This window comes from Bombus fervidus, chromosome 9 (genome assembly GCF_041682495.2).
Source record: "Bombus fervidus isolate BK054 chromosome 9, iyBomFerv1, whole genome shotgun sequence".
Lineage (NCBI taxonomy): Eukaryota > Metazoa > Arthropoda > Insecta > Hymenoptera > Apidae > Bombus > Bombus fervidus.
The window spans coordinates 9,304,083-9,323,429 of record NC_091525.1 but is presented as its reverse complement, the minus strand read 5'-3'; the positions used below and the strand labels follow the sequence as shown (position 1 = coordinate 9,323,429).

Genomic DNA, 19,347 nt, shown 5'->3' with positions numbered 1-19,347 from the left:
AACCAATCACGTGGCAACCGCGAGTACAACAGCTGTTAAACTTTACCGTCACCTGAACTAACTATCACGTGTAAACATTTTTTTTCTTTTCAAATTCTTAAACGGAAATACGCGTGATAACAATTAGACCAATAAGAAAAATATATCTAATTTTATTTATAAATTATCGATTGGTAATAAAATCGGTTAGTAAAACGATAATTATATTATTAACAACAATATCCATTTGCAGTAAAATATTCAAATATTTTTGATTTACATCTTTGTATAGTCAGCTTTCTGCAACTGTACATTTCTTTTGAGCTTCTTCTGGTGTTTTCCACTCTACATTTTTCTTTGTATCTATAATAAAAGATTGTTTAAACCACAGCAGCATACAGAAAATTAAATGTCTAATGACTATTAGTTTTACTACCTGGTGTTACATCTTTTAAATATAACAGGTGTAAAATGAGATATATGAATGCTGCTATAGCGGCAATTGATGAAAATATCCGTAACGTCGTTACACCTCCAAATAATTTGTATAAGATTCCACCTATCAGGCTACCAATTGCAAAACCTGGAGCAATAAATAATAATATAGTAAAACTATTAAGTATACTTGAGTAACATCTTTGAGTAGCTTTGCGTAAACATCGATTAGAATAATACAAATGCATATTATGTGTATTATATTTAAACAACGGTACATCCATATCATAAACTTTCATTACCAAAACCGTCATCCATGCCAGCTACGATTCCTTGAACAGTAGCTGATGTTCCGGGCGGTGCAACTTTACTTGCATAAGCGACTATTGTCGTGTAACAAAGCGCATAAGTAGGTCCTTGCATAAACAGTTCTATTGGTATTACCCACCACGGATTCAATGCCAAAGAAATCAGTCCAAGTCGTAAAGCGTAGCATACGAAACACAATGTAAAGCTATATGCGAATCCTAGTTTCTTTAGGATCTTACCTATTAGGAAGAAACCAATTAAAAAATAAAAAATAATACAAAAAATAAGATTACTTAAATAAATAAGTAATATACCAGATAATGAAAAAAAAATTACTTCGCCGCCCAAAGTTTCTGCTGCAACGATTAAACCTTCTATTAATTTAATCTCTCTCATGCAATTAGTTGCCATAGCGAGGTCTTCTAAATACCTATTTGAAACGTATTATTTGCGAATTTCATTTTGTTCTTGTAATTTACGTATCACATTTTTAAAAATTTATATTAAATATTAAAAATTTAATATTTTATCGAAATAAGAATTTACCAAAATAAGAAATAAATCATAAAGCTATCGAGAATGCCGGCAATTGTTGCAAAACAAAGAAATATAATTATAGGTTTCGACCTCAAAAGTTTCATAATGTCTTTAAGTATATCTGCAGATCCTGTCATTACTGGCAGCTGTAAAAAGTAGTTTTAATAAGTTGTGTAATTAAATATATTAAAAACAAATATTTCTTATTTTTAAGATTTTATGATAGGTACTCACGTCTAATTTTTTACAACAGAATAGATCAATGAGTGTGAATATGAAAACAAGTAAAAACGCAGGTGTGTATATTTTAATAATTTCTCCTTTAGACCAATAATCTACTGCATAGCCAGCTAAAAAGGCAGAAATTCCAAAACCTATAGTTCCCCAAACACGTTGTCTACCATACCCCATTTGACCACCTTCACCTAGAAAAATAAATAAAGCTGAGAAATATAATACTTGCTTTACTCACTAATAAACTGAAATGAAACGAGAAGAAAATTACATCATACCTAATATATCAAAACAAATTGCATCACTCATGCAATTACATACATTGAAACCAATATTACCAAGAGACATTAATAAAACAAAACCCCAAAAAGTAACAGATGTATATAGACAATAACTATCATCCAAGTTATCACAAATAACATTGCAGTTACTATGTTTGGAACAATATAAGGTACTATTCTTATCAATTAAACACGTTGAATTTGAGGAAAAGCTTATTTCTTCATTAAATGCTTGGAATTGTATTGATACAGAGAAATTTTTATCTATACAGGTCCAATGGCATATAGCATTCTTTACTCCAGTACACAGATATGGCTTAGAAATATCCTGAAATAGAAAATAAAAACTGATAATTTATAAAAGTTTGGGAGTGTTCAAATTATATTATTACAAATGAATAATAAAACAAAATGAATAATAAATGTACCTCTAGTTTACAATATGGTAACAAATCGCAAGATACATTATTAAAACTATAGTCTGAAAAAACTGGACCTGGAAGTACTGGTAAGAAGTACATACAAATATAGCAACCACTTGTTACTGCTAATAATGCAATAAAAATTGTTTTTCTCCAGGCATAAAAATAATCCACGAGAAAACCAAAAGTTGGTTTAGCAATTAAGAACAAGATTGGTAGAATAGCTGTTATACTGCCCATAATTAATGCTGAAATACCAAGTTGTTTACCATAAACTGGTAAAAATGGAAGAATTGGTCCCATAGCTGCAATCAGAAATAATATAAAAGAATTACACAATAAAGGAAGATGTATTTCAATTTAATTAATTGGACTTACCTGCCATAAAGAAGAAATAATGTGCCTTGATAGGCAACTGTGTGTAATTCAGCTTCATTTTTTGTGGCATTACAGTAATCAATACATCAGAAAAATATTGTCTTAAATATTTCAGTCTAGGGAACAATGCTTAAATTCAGCATTGTTTTCTGAAATTAATATACATAACTAATTAGAAACATTTTAGACACATATATAAATGGAAACAATAAATACATAGAACGAATATAAAGTAAGATAAGAGAGGAAACACTAGTACGAAAAAGATAACTTATCACATATATCTATAGATATAATTTAGAAGTAACATTGTAAATATTCAATAAAAATTATGTTGCGTACTTTATAACAGACATTAAAAAATGGCACTCTAATCTGTGAAAGTTCACTGTATCGAATTAACCGCGTTCAGTGAATTTGCCCCTACATATGATTCCTCTATATTTGTACTTTATATAAATAACGACGCAATAAACACCCTCTGCATTATCCGATGATATACTTTATCTGCATCTTCAATAACATTAATACGACTTATTTTTCTACAATAAAAAGGATTATTGTTTGTAAAATATAAATTAAATATATCATATTACACTGAATAATATTAATAATATAATGCATAGAACCTAGAGTTTTTTCTCTTGATTATTTGTTTTCCTTCCATATCGTCAATATCACAGAAGCAAAATACTGAACGTACTAACATAAATACGGAGGCTGTATACTGATGTTTTGGCAGCGAATCACGTGGACTTAATATACCTCCATCACATACAGCTATACTAGCGCTACTAACTACTAATTGTGTCAAATGTCAAGCTTCGAGTTTGAAGTTCGAGATATTTTTACTTTCGATATGGGAATACATATATATATGCACATATATATATATATGAGCGTCTCAAGGTCATCCATATGACAGATATACACATATGTATGCATAAGATGCACTTTATGATAACTGATATTTGATCATGTGACAAAAGCTCCGTATTTACAGAGAAGAAGATTCTATCTATCCTAACACACGTTCTGAAAAAGATTATTTAAAAAATTATATTGAAAAGTGCGTTTTTTCGTAACCAGTACTGTTAGATTATTATATGAATATTAATTTAATCTTTACGGTTACAAAAGAATTGATTAATTACGTTTTATAGAAAATCACTACGTCGTAAAAAAATGATACGAGTAGTTGAAATATCTCACAAATATTAATCAGTCACTTTTAGTACTTATACATAGTCTTCTATCAATGTTGATTAGTTATCTTGGTCGAACAAGGCTTATCATCAAACATGCATGTATATGTCATTTGTAATTTTTTTTGCAGTGGATACTATAACTTTAAATCGAGTAAAAATTTTTTGCGCAAAATTGTATTGGATGTTTGATTATTTGAATACCTTAACAATTTTTTAAATTTATTCAAATATTCTCTAATAAAGTAATAAATATATGTATATATATATAATAAATATATAGTAATAAATAATAATAATAATAAAAATTTCTTGTGACAGTTTAAAAAGATGGAATATTTAATATTTAAATTTTCACGAATTTACTCTTTTGCAATTTTAGAAGACTTTGTTTGAAAATATTGTGTGATGATGACGATGTGTATGTTTTAGGAGAAATGATACTGCGTAACAATAATAATAATTTGCTAGCAATCTTCGTTCCTACACTTATTAACAAAGTAATTCAGTAGCAATTGTAGCATGACTTAGACCTCTACGTGAGGAGCATGTATAGAGAAATCACAGTTACAAGAAAAGTTTAAGATTTCGGATCTTGTGTTATTTTACGTGTGGCTATTCTTTGCGAATTATGCGTTTAATAGTATAACTATAGAATGATTAAATACACGAAACAATATAATTGCTACAATAATTAAATTATGATGATTGATAGAGAACATGGTGAATAATTCATATTCTATGAATACGTTACTGTTTTTACAAATAGCAAAGCTTGTATTTATGATATTCTTTAATTCTAATCAATAAACTGATACTGATAATACTGATAATAATGTAAATATTGATGAAGTGCTGTGTATATTATACGATTAATCGAATTTTTGTTTTAATTAAAATGACATGAGTCATGAAACTTGAACAAAAAGAGTAAAGTGAAAGGTATCAAATAAAAACCTACTATGATTATCAAGAAGTTAACAACAGCTACACACGAAAATTGTTTCAAATCTGATTCAAATTAATTGATTCGTTGAATTAACCCACGATTAATTCAACTCTCTGGATTTTCTATTTATATAACGACAACAAGACTCATTGAGAAAATACGCGGAAAATATAACAGAGGCACACATGCAGCCAGTGTGTAGGAGGATGTAAATTATCATCAGTAAGAAACATCGGTCCTGTTCTTCTCCTTTCACATGTGCATCAAATGCAGTAATAACTCTCAACCAATTATAATTCACAGTTTTTACAATTTACTAAATAGTATGCGTCAGGTAAAAATTCACTTGTGCAAAGTGTTGGTTAAATTCTTTTCGGTTTGTTCATGAACATTAATGTCATCTACTGTACCAACATGTTATATTACGCATGAGCCCCCACCAGCCTCAATAATTCCAGTTCCCTACTGGACTATTGGTCGCATCAGCAGCCAGTTTCAATTTAATCCAGTCTGCGTGGAGTTACATGTAGAGATAGACGTATCGAATGCAAAGAAATCCACCTCCTCGTGTACCGGGCGCCATGTGGTAAATTCGTCGATCGTTGTTGTTCTTTGCATCTTCAAAGACTCTGTTGAAACGAGTTATTCATGTAGCCGAACCGGCTGACCTTTTTCACATAATTCATATTCATTCCCCTCGAAACAGACTGTGCCTGTTGTCTACCCGCTACTGTCTTCTATTTCGATTGTCGGGCATCTGTCCTTAGCGCTCTGCCGAGAGAGTACTTCGTTGTATATCAAGAGAATTTGGTACACTGGTTGAAAGGTTGAGGTACGTGTTGTTAGGAAACAGTCGAATAATACTTCTTTTCGCGATAATTGAAGATTCAGCCGATGATGTCATTTCATAAATGACGAAGAACTTATTACAAAGAACGATTGTAAGAGGATCCTTGCGTTGATTTATCAAGTTGTCTCGTAAACAGACATGAATAATTATCGTTGTGGATTTGGTTATCTGTGATCGTTAATAGATCGTTTTTATCTTCATTTCGGTGTCCGTATTAATTGTCTCTCAATGATTTCTGTTGATTTACATCAGAATCGAGGAAAACCGACGACCAGACTGCGTGAAGCATTACGCGTCCATTTTAATGAAACTTCGAATAGAATTATTCATGGAATATTTACTAAAGTTTGCTCAATCTACACGCGTAATAATAACGCTAATAGTAGCGATACGAGAATGAAGAAAAGTAGATAGCATAACAAAAGGAGAGGTGTAAGAGGCAAACCCGATTGATTGTATCAATAGATGAAACTCGATCTTTGTTGCTAAATATCTTTTAAATCATCGAGTATTTATAGATGCAATTATACACAATAAAAAATTAATAAAATGCCTGTTGGTTTTCTATTTGTACTCGAAGTTTCATTGAAGTTGATGCGTAGCACCGTTATTCCCGTTACTAATTAATGTGTCTGCATATTCATTAAATTAGCGTTTACCTCGTTAACTATAACGTTGCGACAAGTGTAATTATTGTTATAAATAATGAAACCCTTGCACACTCTATTCCTGTACATCAGTGTGTTTTTGGTATGAAACATTACATGGAAAAATATCGTGTATTAGTTTTTAATAATTAGTTTGAAGAATCTTGTGAAAAAGTGAAAATCAAACACTTACGATACGTCCTTGAAGAGGATGCCGGTGGGAAGGTCGTCAAAGATGGATATTCGATTATTTGTTTTACTCTTCTTCTTCGCGTTTGTTCATCAAAGTATCAACGCTGAAAATTGTAAGTAATTTTAATTAATATCCACGATCATCAATATCCTATACTCATCATCAATATTCTATAAAATATACAAGCTAAAAAAAAAAAATATTAAAAATTCTTCTTTAAATCCATGCAATGCCTTTAATAATTCATCGCTAAAGATAACAATAGGATTTTAAAATACTCAAGTATCATAAGAGAATAATATCGTAGAGTATTATAGAAAGCCGCGTTAACACGATCCCTCCAGTTACTTTGAGCGGCGAGCAATTTGTTCGTCATTGGTAACAAATTATGTAGTCATGATTTCCCCTTTGCTCGAGAGGAGGAGACAGAGTTTTGCAAGAGAAAAAGAAAAAATTAGAAACACCGTCGTTTCAGTGAAACTATGCGTGGTCGAGAGCATTCATACAACAAAAAGGGTCCGCGAACTTTGCAAGCAGTTGGTAATCTCAGGGAGTCAGGTAGAGTGTGTTATAGGAAATGATAGGCGAGTATAACAAATTTATAGAAAGATCGATAAATCTTTTAAAGAGTATTCAGACTATTAATATTGTTGTCAATATTTCAGGGTTCTCAACATTATAGAGACCCTCTAGTATTAGTATAGGGAAGTATTATCAATGTTTCGAATATTGTCGAGGTGATTTGATGAAAAATAATTGTGCTCCATACGTTCTTATCTTCTTTCGTTGATAATGTTGAAATATGTAATGACTAAACATGCTTTCTTGTGATTTGACATCGTTAAACGCTAACATGAAATTGAATGTATTATCAATAATATTGAATGTATGAGGAAAATGTAGTTTGTTGATAAATATTGGTAATATTGTATTGGCAAAAAAAAATTGATCGTCTAGGCTCTAGAGGGTCCCCTATGTACGATAATGTTGAGAAACCTGCAATATTGACAATATCGATATTATTAATATTATTATCAATATTAGTATCAATAGTTAAGATACTCACTATTATTGTACATAAGACACCTTGTGGACGATCAAGATATAATTATCAATACAATGTTGAGAATTTTAAATATTGACAATAATAATGATCGTCTGAATGCTACTTTATACTTTTTGAAGAGTATTGATCGATGCCCTTTTCCGCGTCTTGCGTCTTGTTTTTTAACGGCACATCGATTACACAGGTTTAATTGCCTGCGGCGATTGACCATGGCCAAAGCCGACTTTACCGTAATGGAACCGGAAGATCTGGTCGCAGCATCCGCGTACAACGAATACAACATTCTAGTCACGAACGAGCTAAGAATGCTTCCAGATGGTAATTACAAAGTAAATCGAACAGCGATTAAGATTATTTTACCAGTTGCCATCACGCGAGAAGTTGAAATTCACGTTTCTTCGATGTTACATTATCTTTTGGTAGAGAAGCAACGTTATGAGATGGTAGTCATAGTATCTAAGGATGTGAGGAATATATGGGACGTTAAGGGTAAGAGATTCTGTCATCCTGGACTGGATACCACTGATGATTGGACCAATGCATTTTCTACGGTTAATTTTCTTATAACTACTCCTTGTTTACTGTGTCTATGTCCTATAAAAGATATTATTTTTCTCAGATAATATAACCCAATCGTTCAAAATAAGATCATAAGTACTGGAGTATCAGAGAAGATAATTTGCTTCTTGCTATTTATATGTATATAAATCACTTCTTCTGAGAAGAATTCTATTAAAAATATTAATTACTTTATATAAAATACAGTCAATTAGAATTCACGATATGAACTTCCTCTTTAATAACTAATTACAGTTGTATCTCTGGATGCAAAAATGGCCTTAGAACACTCAAAACTCTTTTGTGTTCATGAAACGCATCAATAAATTATTCATTATTTTCTTACGTATTATCTACAAACTTTGTTACTATGTCTTCATGAAGTTATATTAAATTTTATGAATCAATATTGACCGACTTACGTTAACAGTTTGAATCTAACTCTTATCTAGAACCTTTACATAATGGAATCATTATTTTAACACACATTTTGGGAATCATAATTTTTTCAAATATTACACAAATATCAAGTAATATAAATAAATAGCGTTGTTTACAATTTTTTTTTCTCATGGAAAAATGTATGAAAATTGCAATTTTAATTGTAATTTATTACATAATTTTTATTATGAAAATCAAATATCAAAAGAGAAATATTATTTTTTTAGATGCCGTAGAAAGTAATTACTGCGTATAACAATTATTTAACTACAAATGTTTGGGTACACTTTACACCAAATTAACATGTGATGCTAAGGCCTTTATAGCATCCAATAATATAATTGAACTTAAATATAAAATTGGGCATACAAAATAGTATTACTTAAAAATACAAGTGAACTATCAAAACATTTACATACCTGTATCACAATTGTAGTACTTTGACGAATGGGTAATATTGAGAAAATGTGATCCGGACAAGACGTTGTTGGAGAATCGAATGGACGGTTTATCGAATTTCTTCGAAGCAGCTTGTATAGCTGGCGCTTGGACCGCCGATACCACATATGATAGTAAATTAAGTAAGTATTTGTATAGTTGAAGCAAATTGAAAATAATACACAATGTAGTTACTCCATTCCCATCTTCTTGCTCGTAGAGTCGAAGTATAGGAATCTTTGCGCCGCGTGCGATAATCCAGTCGGCTGTTATACGAATGATGCCTATTACGGTCGCGAAGGTGCTTTATTCTGCCTCACTGATAACGCAGGTGACATTGCCTGGGTTAGATTAAATGATACCCTGCTGCATTTTAAGGTAGAGGGATTAATTTCAGATAAACAAATGATTATTCGAAATAATCCAAGAATGAAGAAAAATGAAAGGGTCGAAATATTGTCCCTTTTTAAACATGTTCCATAAATAGCAAAAACAAAACTATTATCTTAAAATTCGGAATCTTAACTATTTGGACAGTATATGTCCAATAATCAGTATCAGAATAATCGCTTTTTTGCCTGAGATTCCAAAGTTCAGAATAGTATGTAAACTTAGAGTAGAGTATTAAGATATAAAATAAACGATTGATTGAACTTTAAAAGTGAAATATGTAACAAAAAAAAAAAAAAAAAAAAAAAGAGAAAGGTGAGAAAGGCATTTTCATGCCTTTTTGCAGTAGATCAAGAAATATTTTTATACTCACCTAATAAATGTTTAAATGGAGAAACATGCTAACTTTTGTCTGCTATGGAACGTGTTAATTATTTTGAGTAACGTGATATAACAACTTCAAGCAATTTGTTAACGAAACCATGTATGAAATTAGACGGAACGGATCAGTAAAGAAAATTACAAGTATCTTTGTCCGGATGGTACGACGAGGCCCGTGAAACTTGACAAACCATGCGTATGGATAACAAAACCATGGCCGATGGTCGTCGCTAGATCGTTAGTAAAAAAAGAGATTATAATAAAAAGGATTTGATGGAGTAATGTATCTTTTAAGTGATGTTTGCCTTTTACCAGAGAGGTAGCAGAAAAGGTGGAGAAGATGATGAGCTCCTTGAAAATGGACAAGTTCAGTTCGATACTACGCCAATTGTTGGAAAATTATCATCCGACGCCGGTGAGCACAGATACTCTGGAAACGCCGGAGGACTTCCTAACAAGATGTAATTAGCAACGATTAATTACAACATGAACAACAGTCGATCTTTTTCAAGAAAAAGTTTATTAAAAAATTCTATTAAATAAGTTTTCTTATTTTGTTCATTTTCTAACTAATCAGACAGAATTGATTTTTTAAAATGATTCTCATTAATTTGTCATTAGACTGTAGATGCTTGTGCAAATCTATATTTACATCTTATGAACATTCTATGCATTTTTGCATCCTTAAATCTCCCATAAGTAAAAATCTGCAGTCTATTATATTATACCACTATGTGTCATATCTTATTAATTAAAGATTAACTTTTTCATAGCGTAATAAGATAATAAGAAATAGAAAAATAATGACTTCCAAGATACATAGGGGAGTTTGCTCGAATTTCTTTCATATTACACTGTGAAAAAGTTAAATTATAAGATTTTGTTTCTGCAATAATAACAATAGTAACACTTGACCACAGTTCCTCGTTTCATGACCGCTAATAATCGCGCAACGTGCCATCCATCGAGAAGGGTGAAATGGTGCGTCGCGTCCAATTTGGAAGAGAACAAGTGTCGGTGGCTCAGGGAAGCTTCGATCGTGTATGGCGTGGAACCAGCAATTTCGTGTATCCAGGAATTGAGCAGAGCAGGTTGTTTAAAGACTCTCAAGACCGAGCGTGCGGATATATTTGTTGCAAAGCCGGAGGAGCTGTTTGACGCCAGAAAGTAAGTAAACATTCAAGTTGCATGAAGTTGTGGATAGAAATGATAGTGGTTACAATGTTTAGGATATTGTTTTAGAATGGGTCTAAAAACGATCGTGCAGGTGGTACCCAAGAGGAACAATGACTTCGTTAGAATTGCGGCTATCGTCCAACAGGATTCATGGATCAAGAGTTTGAGAGACTTGAAAGGAGTCAAGGCGTGTTTCACGGGATATCGAGACGTTGGTGAGAATATTTATAATTATTTTCTGAATGATTCTTTAGACGAATCTTATTTCATATTTATAGATAAAGTTGTTAAACAAAATCTTCAATGTTCCTGTTAATCAATAAATATAAATATAATTATTGCATGTTGTTATGAAATAATGAGAAATATAAATAATACTTATTAATATTACCTATTATATTGGCTAATTTTTCTTTAAATATTTTCAATTGATTTCTATATGTTTAGCAACATAAATAATTTAAAATATTTTTAAACTCTTTCAAAATTGTTTAATGACGGTCAAAACACATTTTCATAGGGTGGTACGCTTTTGTGGCTGCTCTGAAGAATATATCAGGTACAAAGCCTTATTGCTCGGACACGGAAGCAGTTGCTAACTTTTTTACAGAGAGTTCCGTTGTTGGTCTGAGTGACAGCGACGGCCAAATGCCATATAATTTACATGCCTTGAATATCCAAGGTGTGTACTTACACGTGACGTGATAATAAAATCGCGTAGCGATGATTTGTGTGCTGATTAAACAAGAAAACAATGTGATTTGTAGCGAATGGAGTTGGGAAAGATTTGATTGCCTTTGACTGCATGATGTCTAATGTTGGAGATGTGGCTTTTGTTGATTTAAAGAACATCGAGGGGAAAATTGGTATGTTAATTCGTTACTATTTTATAAAAATATCAGTGAGTATATAATCATATCTTTCTTGTGCCTCATTTTAAACTTGTTGCTTCTTCCCTATTTTAGGCAATCCTGGCTATCCGACGAGGAATAACAAGTACAGAACTCTATGCCTTAATGAGGTCGATTCGGATGAAATATGTTTACTTACGTGGGCTCCGTTAGGCATGGTAATTCTCTTATGAGAAAAATAATGTTAAAGGTATTAAAAGTAACGATATTAAATATTTTTGTAAATATTACTTCCAGGTAATAACACATGAAAATATAACAGACGTAAGACGAGAAGAAATCTACTCGATGCTTTTAGAAATGGACAAGCTTTTCGGAATTACTTTCAAGGGCCCAACGCCTGCGTTCTCCATGTATGGAATATATGATTCAAATCATAGTATTATATTTCCGGTATGTAAAAGCTTAATATTAACTTTAAAATAATAAGATACTAATATTGCTATGGTACAAATATTAACATTGTTAAAAATAGACATTTATACAGTTAAATTCGTCTAGTATAACACATATAAAATAAAATATTTATCATTTCTCTAATCTTCATCGTCGGAGCTTATACACATACAATCTAAAGGTCGCTCTAATATAGTTATTTTTTCCCAATACTTCTCGTTTTGCGCCATCCCATAATAAACGTAACCTTTCTGGCAAAAAGCCCATGGGAAATGTGTGCAATTGAAGGAAACGCAAGGCTCGCCTTTTGCGTCTAACGCAATGGCACCTATGTGAGATTCCCCAGTTTCATTTTCGAAGTTCTGTAGCACTGTGTTTACTGCGGTGTTAATCGGTATATCTTCAGATAATTTTTTAACTATTCTCCGTGCTGGTGCATAGCAATAGATACTTGTATCGTTACCAGATACAGAGGTACAGCCATGTTCATCTGTGTAAATGCCGCAACCAATTACCGTACCGATTGAGCTGATGGAACCAACCGGCTTTCGAGGTTCTCCAGCTGTCGATGTTCCGCTTGCAAGCCGTTTTTTACGATCGTATGCTACTACTCCAACCGCGCTAACCTAATATTCATATTTTCTAACTGTATTTTATGAAACTTGAGGACTTATAGTAGCTATTAAATTTTTGATTATTCTTTTGTAGATACAGTAACAAAGGAACGAACAAACGTTTAGGATTAAATAAAATCGTAATTTATGATTTTATAATGTGTCTGGAGTCTAATAGTATTATAAAATAATGGTGCCATAGAAAACACACCTGTACAGTTATTGGATCATCCCAGTCTAAATCAGTAGATAATACACAATATGGATATGCTTCACCGTCTTGAGATCGATTTATAAAACAATCCGAATCGCATTCTTTTTTTTCACCCTTAGCATCATTTCTCCATTCATTTCCTTCCTGTTCTTCATTCATACAACATGTTAACGATTCAAAACTTGACATTAATGATTCGGATATGTTTAAACTTCCCGGCGGTAAAATTGAAATTCCGTTATCCAAGGCAAATTTTTGAGCTCCATTTTCGACGATTAGAACATGTTCCGTTTTCTCTAATACCTTCCGTGCTATAATTAGAAATTGAAATTGGAAATTAGGGTAGATCGTTAACTGGAAATGTTTTTAACCGTACTCTGATTTGTTAGATAAAATATATACCTAAAGAAATAGGATGTTCTATGTCACGAACAGCGCCTACACATCCAGCGTCGCGTATCGTCATTATAGCAGCATCCGTGACAATTTCATCGTTAATGTCTAAAGAGCCACCTTTCGCACAATTAAAAAACGGTTTACTTTCCATATAAACGATTCCTTTTTCTACCGCATCCACTGCTGATCGACCATTGATAAGATCACTATACGCCTCAATGGCGGCATTTTTAACCTATTTGTATCAATAAGGATCTTCATTTAATAATTATTTACAAAACGGTTTACTAACTATCAGGTATGTTTTATAAATAATTACTTTTTATTTCTGTAATTAATGTTATAGTAATTTATTTATAAACATTTTTTTGAAAATAATATTAATTAATTTTATATTAATCTTGTTAAAAGTATATAATATTTTTCAAACCTCAAAGAGTATGTGTTTACGTTTCGTTCGTGGAACTTTTCCCGCGCCTCCATGAACTACTATAACTGGATCAACATAGCTACGACGTTTCTTTTCATCTGGCTTTGCCTCAAATTTGATTCTCGCTAAAATTTGATCAATCCAAGAACAATAATCACACATTGTGAATGAATAACGTAAAATTTTATGACGATGAATAGGTTTATTAATGTAGATTTATATTATTTAAAACAAATGCAAATGTCCTTTTTTTTTACAGGACGAAACTCAACATCTACAGTTAGAAGTTCACCAAATTCAACGTGTAGCGAGTTACCCTGTTATTATTGATGATCTTGTAAAACAAGTTAATTGCAACGGCGCGGCATATTTGAATTTCCATGATAGTTACATGAAGGTTATATATATTTTGATCGTTGTGTTAAGTAAATTACAAATTACCTGAGCATAAATGTCTTTCCTTACATCATTATATAAATCTATGTTTTGATAAAGTGATATTTAGAATAATAAAGAAATTATTACTGAAGAATGTTTTCATTGAGGTACATTATTTAAATATCTTTTTACATTATAAAATTTTCGATTGTATACAATTCGTGGACGGTTTCAGTTTTGTGCATTACAGTAAATAATGTGCACAATAAATAATAATAGTTCTGTGCAAACTTCTAGTTTTGCCTTAAAGTGATACAACAGTTTAAAAAATGCTTTTTAATGGGCATATACATTATGATTATAGGATTGTCCTTAAATATTATTTAAGTATATATCATTCATTTTGAAAATACAAATGTATATCCAAGGCATACAAAGTTCGTTTCAATTCACCGGAAGTATAAAAAATGTGTCAATTTCCTTGAACAGTATTGACCCTATTGGTGATTTTATCTTATTTATAAAATCGCGACGTATCGCATGAAAGCATTTAATTCCTGTAAATAATCTTCTTCCTTTGAATGATAAAAATTCGTTTTTAGCTTGTGTATTTCTACGTGCCCGCATTCTGTACCAAACGCCTGGAAAAAATAACACATATAGAATTTTTACAAATTATTATGCATGAAAAAAAGAACATACCAAGTACTGATGAGACGTATCTCGTTTTGTTTTGCAGTATGATAATTGCATAGTTTTTATATGTCCACTATTTCGCATATTTATTTTGTATGTTGGATATATATCACTGTTACTTAAATCCCATATATGTATACTAAAATACAATATACGAAAGTTATTTCAATTGCTTACTTCGTTTAGATCGATATTCATTTCGTTAACTTTTCTTACCATGATTTATTGTCTAGTACAAAAAGTGTAAATGGTTTTGACCTTGACCATTGTACCGATCTAATAATGTATGTATTGTCTTCATCTTTTAATTGTAAAATTGGTTTCTTAATATCTAAAGAGTGCAATCGAATTGTTCCATCATCACAGCTAACCTGTATTAGAAAACTGCTTTAGGAACAACGAAAGAATCCAAGAGAGTGAATGTAAGTAAAAATATTACCAAGAAGAACGAATATCCAAATGGACAAATTTCTATGCAAGTTACGTTCCCACAGGCATCTGAAACATCAAATGAAGTATTGAAATTACAGTGAACTAATTAAAATTGACGTATTATTAATAACTTACTAGTATCCAACTTTGTATATACAGCAGGATTAGCTTTGTTACCAATACAAGTACCATGCAAAATACTGCTACTGTTAGTGGCAATATAAAGATTATTACTATCAATGCAATCCACATGCATATCAATGAACGTAGCTGCAGTGATCTTTCTAGAGAGTTAAAAGACTTTAGTAAAGTTGAAGTTTAATAGGTAATAAACATGTTATTAGGGAATATTTACTTTTTTTTATAGTTAGGTTGTAAAAATAGTTCTTGACTTTTAATAAGTTTTACACTACCCCAAAATGACAGTCCTAAATCGTCGACATTTTTGCCCATATTGTGCAAAACACTCCATATAACAACTGAACCATTTTCACTTAAGCTACATATCTATTAGTACAAGTAATATTCACAATTATAGTTAAACAAATAACTGATGCAGATAACATTAATAACTAAAGCATTATATACATGACAACATATAATGCGTACAATAATTTTAACAAACCTGTATTGGTACAAATTTATTGTTATGTTGTTCTACTGACTTTTCTTCAATTTTAGATAGTATACGTATTGCAACAACTTGTGCTGTATGATTTGTTTCTACATTTGTTGCTGTTGTATATGTAGGCATCCGTATTGTCCAATCTAAATTGTTGGCTTTATCTGTCACTTTCTGATGCCACATTTCATCTTCCTTTAAATCCCAGAGACTTATTGATCTATTGTTCAATATATTTATTTATTTTTATATAGTAAATTGTACAACAATTGAAAGTAATAAAATATTATACCCATCCTGAAGTCCAGCAAATACGATGTTATAATTCGTTGAATGAAAACAACATGAAGTAATAGGACAGGTAGAGTACAATAATTTAATCGGCATCGATGGTTCAGAAATATTCCAAACGCATCCAATACAACAATCGGTTATATAATCTTGTTTGCTAGATGTCTCGATTTCCTGAATAAAATATTACACGTTTTACTGTTATAGATTATATTTGGTACTTCAATAAATAATTCGTACTTCTTCAGCTGGAGAATGAATAGTCAGTAGGATTTTATTTGAGACTTCTGAATAATGGATTATCGTTACCGCTCTACCAGCCAAAAATGTTATGGAATTTATAGAAAGTTTGACAACACCATCACTGAATGGTATTTCTTCTTCATTTTTAAATACATTGCCACCAGATCGTCTTTCTTCCAATAACGATAACATTACCTTTCCTGCGCGACTCATGAAATCATTTAATCGCAATATATCAAAGGATTGTGGTAACATAGAGTTTATAGTTTCTATATCATTATCATTGTCACTACCGACCCCAATTTGATCCTAAAAATGTGATATTTAAGATAAAGATTAATCAGTAAAAAGTGATAAGTGTATGTACCATACGAAATAAGTTTAAATCTTCTTTAGTTTGTAAATTTTGTCTGCAAGCTATTGGAAATTGAGTCCATTTATTTCTAAATGTTATTTCCTCCGTTTGTGTTTCTATGTCAATATTATCTTCACCAGTTTGCGTAGATATCTAAAAATCGAACGCATTAATTTTTCAATTAATAACACAATGTAGTATTATTAGTAGACAATCACTATACTTGTTGAGCATTTAATTTTCCATAATTTCTAATAAATTCTTCATATGGTATAGGTGAACATTCCAGAACAGACCACTCCATAACATCTAATTTTATCATTTCTAATAGCTCTTCACCTCTACTTAAACTCTTTTTGGGTTTCTGAAAGCAATAATAAATAAAATTATTAATAAAAAGTTTCACTATTTCGTTAATTTATCAATTTATTACCTTTGGTTTTCGTTCCTCTTTGGTTTTACGGAAATCAATGAACGAAATTTGTGAGAGCGGTGGTGATTTTGCAAAATCACCCGAACGACTATCTTCGAATCCTTCATCAGTAGATAATGGTAACGATTTATTTTCCGATCTATCCTCACTATATAAAAATGCGTACACGTGCATATATTAAATTTTTATTTATGTAAATCAATATTATTTTGGCAACCATTTATATATAATTATTGAAAACAGTACAATTTGCACAATAAAAATTATTTAATTATTTTGAAACTTGATTTTGCTTAGAACAAACCTAAATGATTTATTAACTGGTTGTTTTATCTCAAGAAGAGAAGATAGCTTTGAATCATTTGCAATTGAGTCTATTCTTGCAGCTCTCTTTCTTGCTTCTGTAAGCTCATAATGACCAGAATCATGCATATGTTCTTCTTCCTTTTGTTCGGCACTGTTCACAATTTTGCGCTACAGTAAAGTGATAACTTGAAATAAAAAAATATTACTGCTTTTGATACTATTTTATGATAAAATAAATATCAGTACTTGTTTTGCAGTATTCAGTTCAATTGGATCCAATGGTACATTAATATGATTAATGCTTGTTTCTTCACTAACTTCAGATGTTTCACTATCTGTGCATTCTTGAAAATCAGATTCATAATCCTATGAAATAGTTTTAATTAGGCCTAAATTATAAATTGTGCATAAACTACAGTATTTTACCTCAAAATCATCTTCATAGTCATATTCATTGTCTGTCTGAAGTACCTCTATTTTCTCCTTTTTACTCTGATCCATTTTCTGTAAAGGATCTGATCTATTATTAGCAGAATGTAACATTTTTACTTCACTTGGACTTAATGTTCTAGATAGTCTACGTTGTCTAGACCTTGGTTTTGATTCAGTTGTTTTCGATGAACTTGAATTTGTTTTAACTTCTTCTCCATTTTTTGATACAGAGCTAATGCCTTTATTAGATAATTTAGCATTGAGTTTAGTTGTAAGTGATTGTGGTATAAATATTGTACTCTGTCCTCTCTTTTCTGAATAATTACTTTGTATTCTTCCACTACTACTTTTACTGCTTTTTACAGCATTGATATCTGATTTCTTCATAGGTTCAGCCTGTGTTTTAGTTGTTAAAATACTTTTTGATGATATTTTAGACTTGTTAATATTTGATTTGGATGTTGAGGAAAAACTTTCCTTAGCAGGAACACTTTTAGAGGATTTAATAGGATGTTTCGTACTATTTCTGCTTGTTTGTAAATTTTGTGTTGATCTTGAGTGACTGTCATCCTCTTTTCTTTTTTCAAGAGTTTGAGACGTTCTCATCAATTTTAAATCTACTTTTTCAGAATTCTCTGAGTCTGCATAAGATGATGAACTTTTTGATTTTGCTTTAACATTTGACTGATGTCCATTCCTGACAGATGAATCCTTTCTAATAGTTCCCTGAAATATAATCTGCAGATTAAAATACTTTCATAATTTTCTAAATCATATTTGAAAATAAGAGAATTTTATTTTTCATTTTCATTTCATAAAATGTGAAATTAATGTTATTTTATTTACGCGTTCATTGCATACTGTCTAAAAAAAAGTCGATAAATTCGAGGTTGTCAGTTAATATGCACTCTAAAGTTGAAATGTCAGGATCATGAAATTATAATGATCAAGTATGAGAATTGAATACTTAAGCAATGACGAACGTTTAAATGTGGCCAACATAAAAATGTAAAAATGAGGGGTTGATTTTTTAAATATAATGATATACCACCTTATGAGACATTATCCTTTTGATTAATTGATGTTGACAGTTATTACAAAGCCACCATGATGTAAACTATCATCGTTGTTGTTACAGCGCTACATGTAGCTGTTTTAGAAAATAACACACTATAAGAAGTGTTTGTACCATCTACTGGTAAAAGGGTATAGTTAAATTTATCATATCATTTATCAAAAACTACTATAAATATTAACTAAATATAGGACTTAATCTTGTATTTAGTTAATACCGATAGATTTAATCTTTACTTGATAATATCCTCTACT

At 31.0% G+C, this 19,347-nt stretch overlaps 4 protein-coding genes across 10 annotated transcripts; 1 reads left to right on the top strand and 3 right to left on the bottom strand.

The window, feature by feature from the left end:
- Window positions 1-132: 132 nt before the first annotated feature.
- On the bottom strand, window positions 133-8,937 carry LOC139990542 (major facilitator superfamily domain-containing protein 6). Of its 4 annotated transcripts, none has more exons than XM_072009925.1 (11): window positions 8,904-8,937; window positions 6,420-6,522; window positions 2,576-2,724; window positions 2,204-2,502; window positions 1,773-2,103; window positions 1,495-1,685; window positions 1,270-1,406; window positions 1,038-1,153; window positions 717-962; window positions 416-562; window positions 133-342 (listed from the first exon to the last, which is right to left on the bottom strand). In XM_072009925.1, the coding sequence occupies exons 3-11, from the start codon at window positions 2,643-2,645 to the stop codon at window positions 272-274; spliced, it is 1,608 nt and encodes a 535-aa protein (XP_071866026.1). In that variant the 5' UTR covers window positions 2,646-2,724; window positions 6,420-6,522; window positions 8,904-8,937; the 3' UTR covers window positions 133-271. The 4 variants fall into 4 exon arrangements, with proteins under 4 accessions (XP_071866026.1, XP_071866028.1, XP_071866029.1 ...); XM_072009927.1 differs by lacking the exons at window positions 6,420-6,522; window positions 8,904-8,937 and adding exons at window positions 2,918-3,117; window positions 3,205-3,423; XM_072009928.1 differs by lacking the exons at window positions 6,420-6,522; window positions 8,904-8,937 and adding an exon at window positions 3,205-3,423.
- Tsf3 (Transferrin 3) lies at window positions 6,390-14,362 on the top strand. 4 transcript variants are annotated; one of them, XM_072009901.1, is made up of 15 exons: window positions 6,390-6,531; window positions 6,895-7,003; window positions 7,670-7,803; window positions 7,909-8,036; window positions 8,921-9,065; window positions 9,143-9,300; window positions 9,809-9,930; window positions 10,009-10,154; window positions 10,614-10,860; window positions 10,936-11,084; window positions 11,390-11,551; window positions 11,637-11,735; window positions 11,835-11,938; window positions 12,018-12,173; window positions 14,090-14,362. In XM_072009901.1, exons 1-15 carry the CDS (start codon window positions 6,438-6,440, stop codon window positions 14,273-14,275), a joined length of 2,139 nt encoding a protein of 712 aa, XP_071866002.1. In that variant the 5' UTR covers window positions 6,390-6,437; the 3' UTR covers window positions 14,276-14,362. The 4 variants fall into 4 exon arrangements, with proteins under 4 accessions (XP_071866002.1, XP_071866003.1, XP_071866005.1 ...); XM_072009902.1 differs by lacking the exon at window positions 6,895-7,003 and having other exon boundaries at window positions 6,393-6,531; XM_072009904.1 differs by lacking the exon at window positions 6,390-6,531 and having other exon boundaries at window positions 6,903-6,977.
- LOC139990547 (isoaspartyl peptidase/L-asparaginase) lies at window positions 11,981-14,090 on the bottom strand. Its single transcript, XM_072009939.1, has 4 exons — window positions 13,831-14,090; window positions 13,407-13,635; window positions 13,002-13,315; window positions 11,981-12,802 (listed from the first exon to the last, which is right to left on the bottom strand). Exons 1-4 carry the CDS (start codon window positions 13,990-13,992, stop codon window positions 12,317-12,319), a joined length of 1,191 nt encoding a protein of 396 aa, XP_071866040.1. The 5' UTR covers window positions 13,993-14,090; the 3' UTR covers window positions 11,981-12,316.
- On the bottom strand, window positions 14,349-19,183 carry LOC139990530 (cytoplasmic dynein 2 intermediate chain 1). Its single transcript, XM_072009896.1, has 16 exons — window positions 19,070-19,183; window positions 18,013-18,744; window positions 17,833-17,952; window positions 17,585-17,754; window positions 17,281-17,428; window positions 17,071-17,211; window positions 16,860-17,000; window positions 16,490-16,801; window positions 16,251-16,423; window positions 15,962-16,178; window positions 15,692-15,843; window positions 15,472-15,620; window positions 15,344-15,402; window positions 15,121-15,275; window positions 14,911-15,043; window positions 14,349-14,849 (listed from the first exon to the last, which is right to left on the bottom strand). The coding sequence occupies exons 1-16, from the start codon at window positions 19,079-19,081 to the stop codon at window positions 14,727-14,729; spliced, it is 2,937 nt and encodes a 978-aa protein (XP_071865997.1). The 5' UTR covers window positions 19,082-19,183; the 3' UTR covers window positions 14,349-14,726.
- Between the last annotated feature and the right edge of the window lie 164 nt (window positions 19,184-19,347).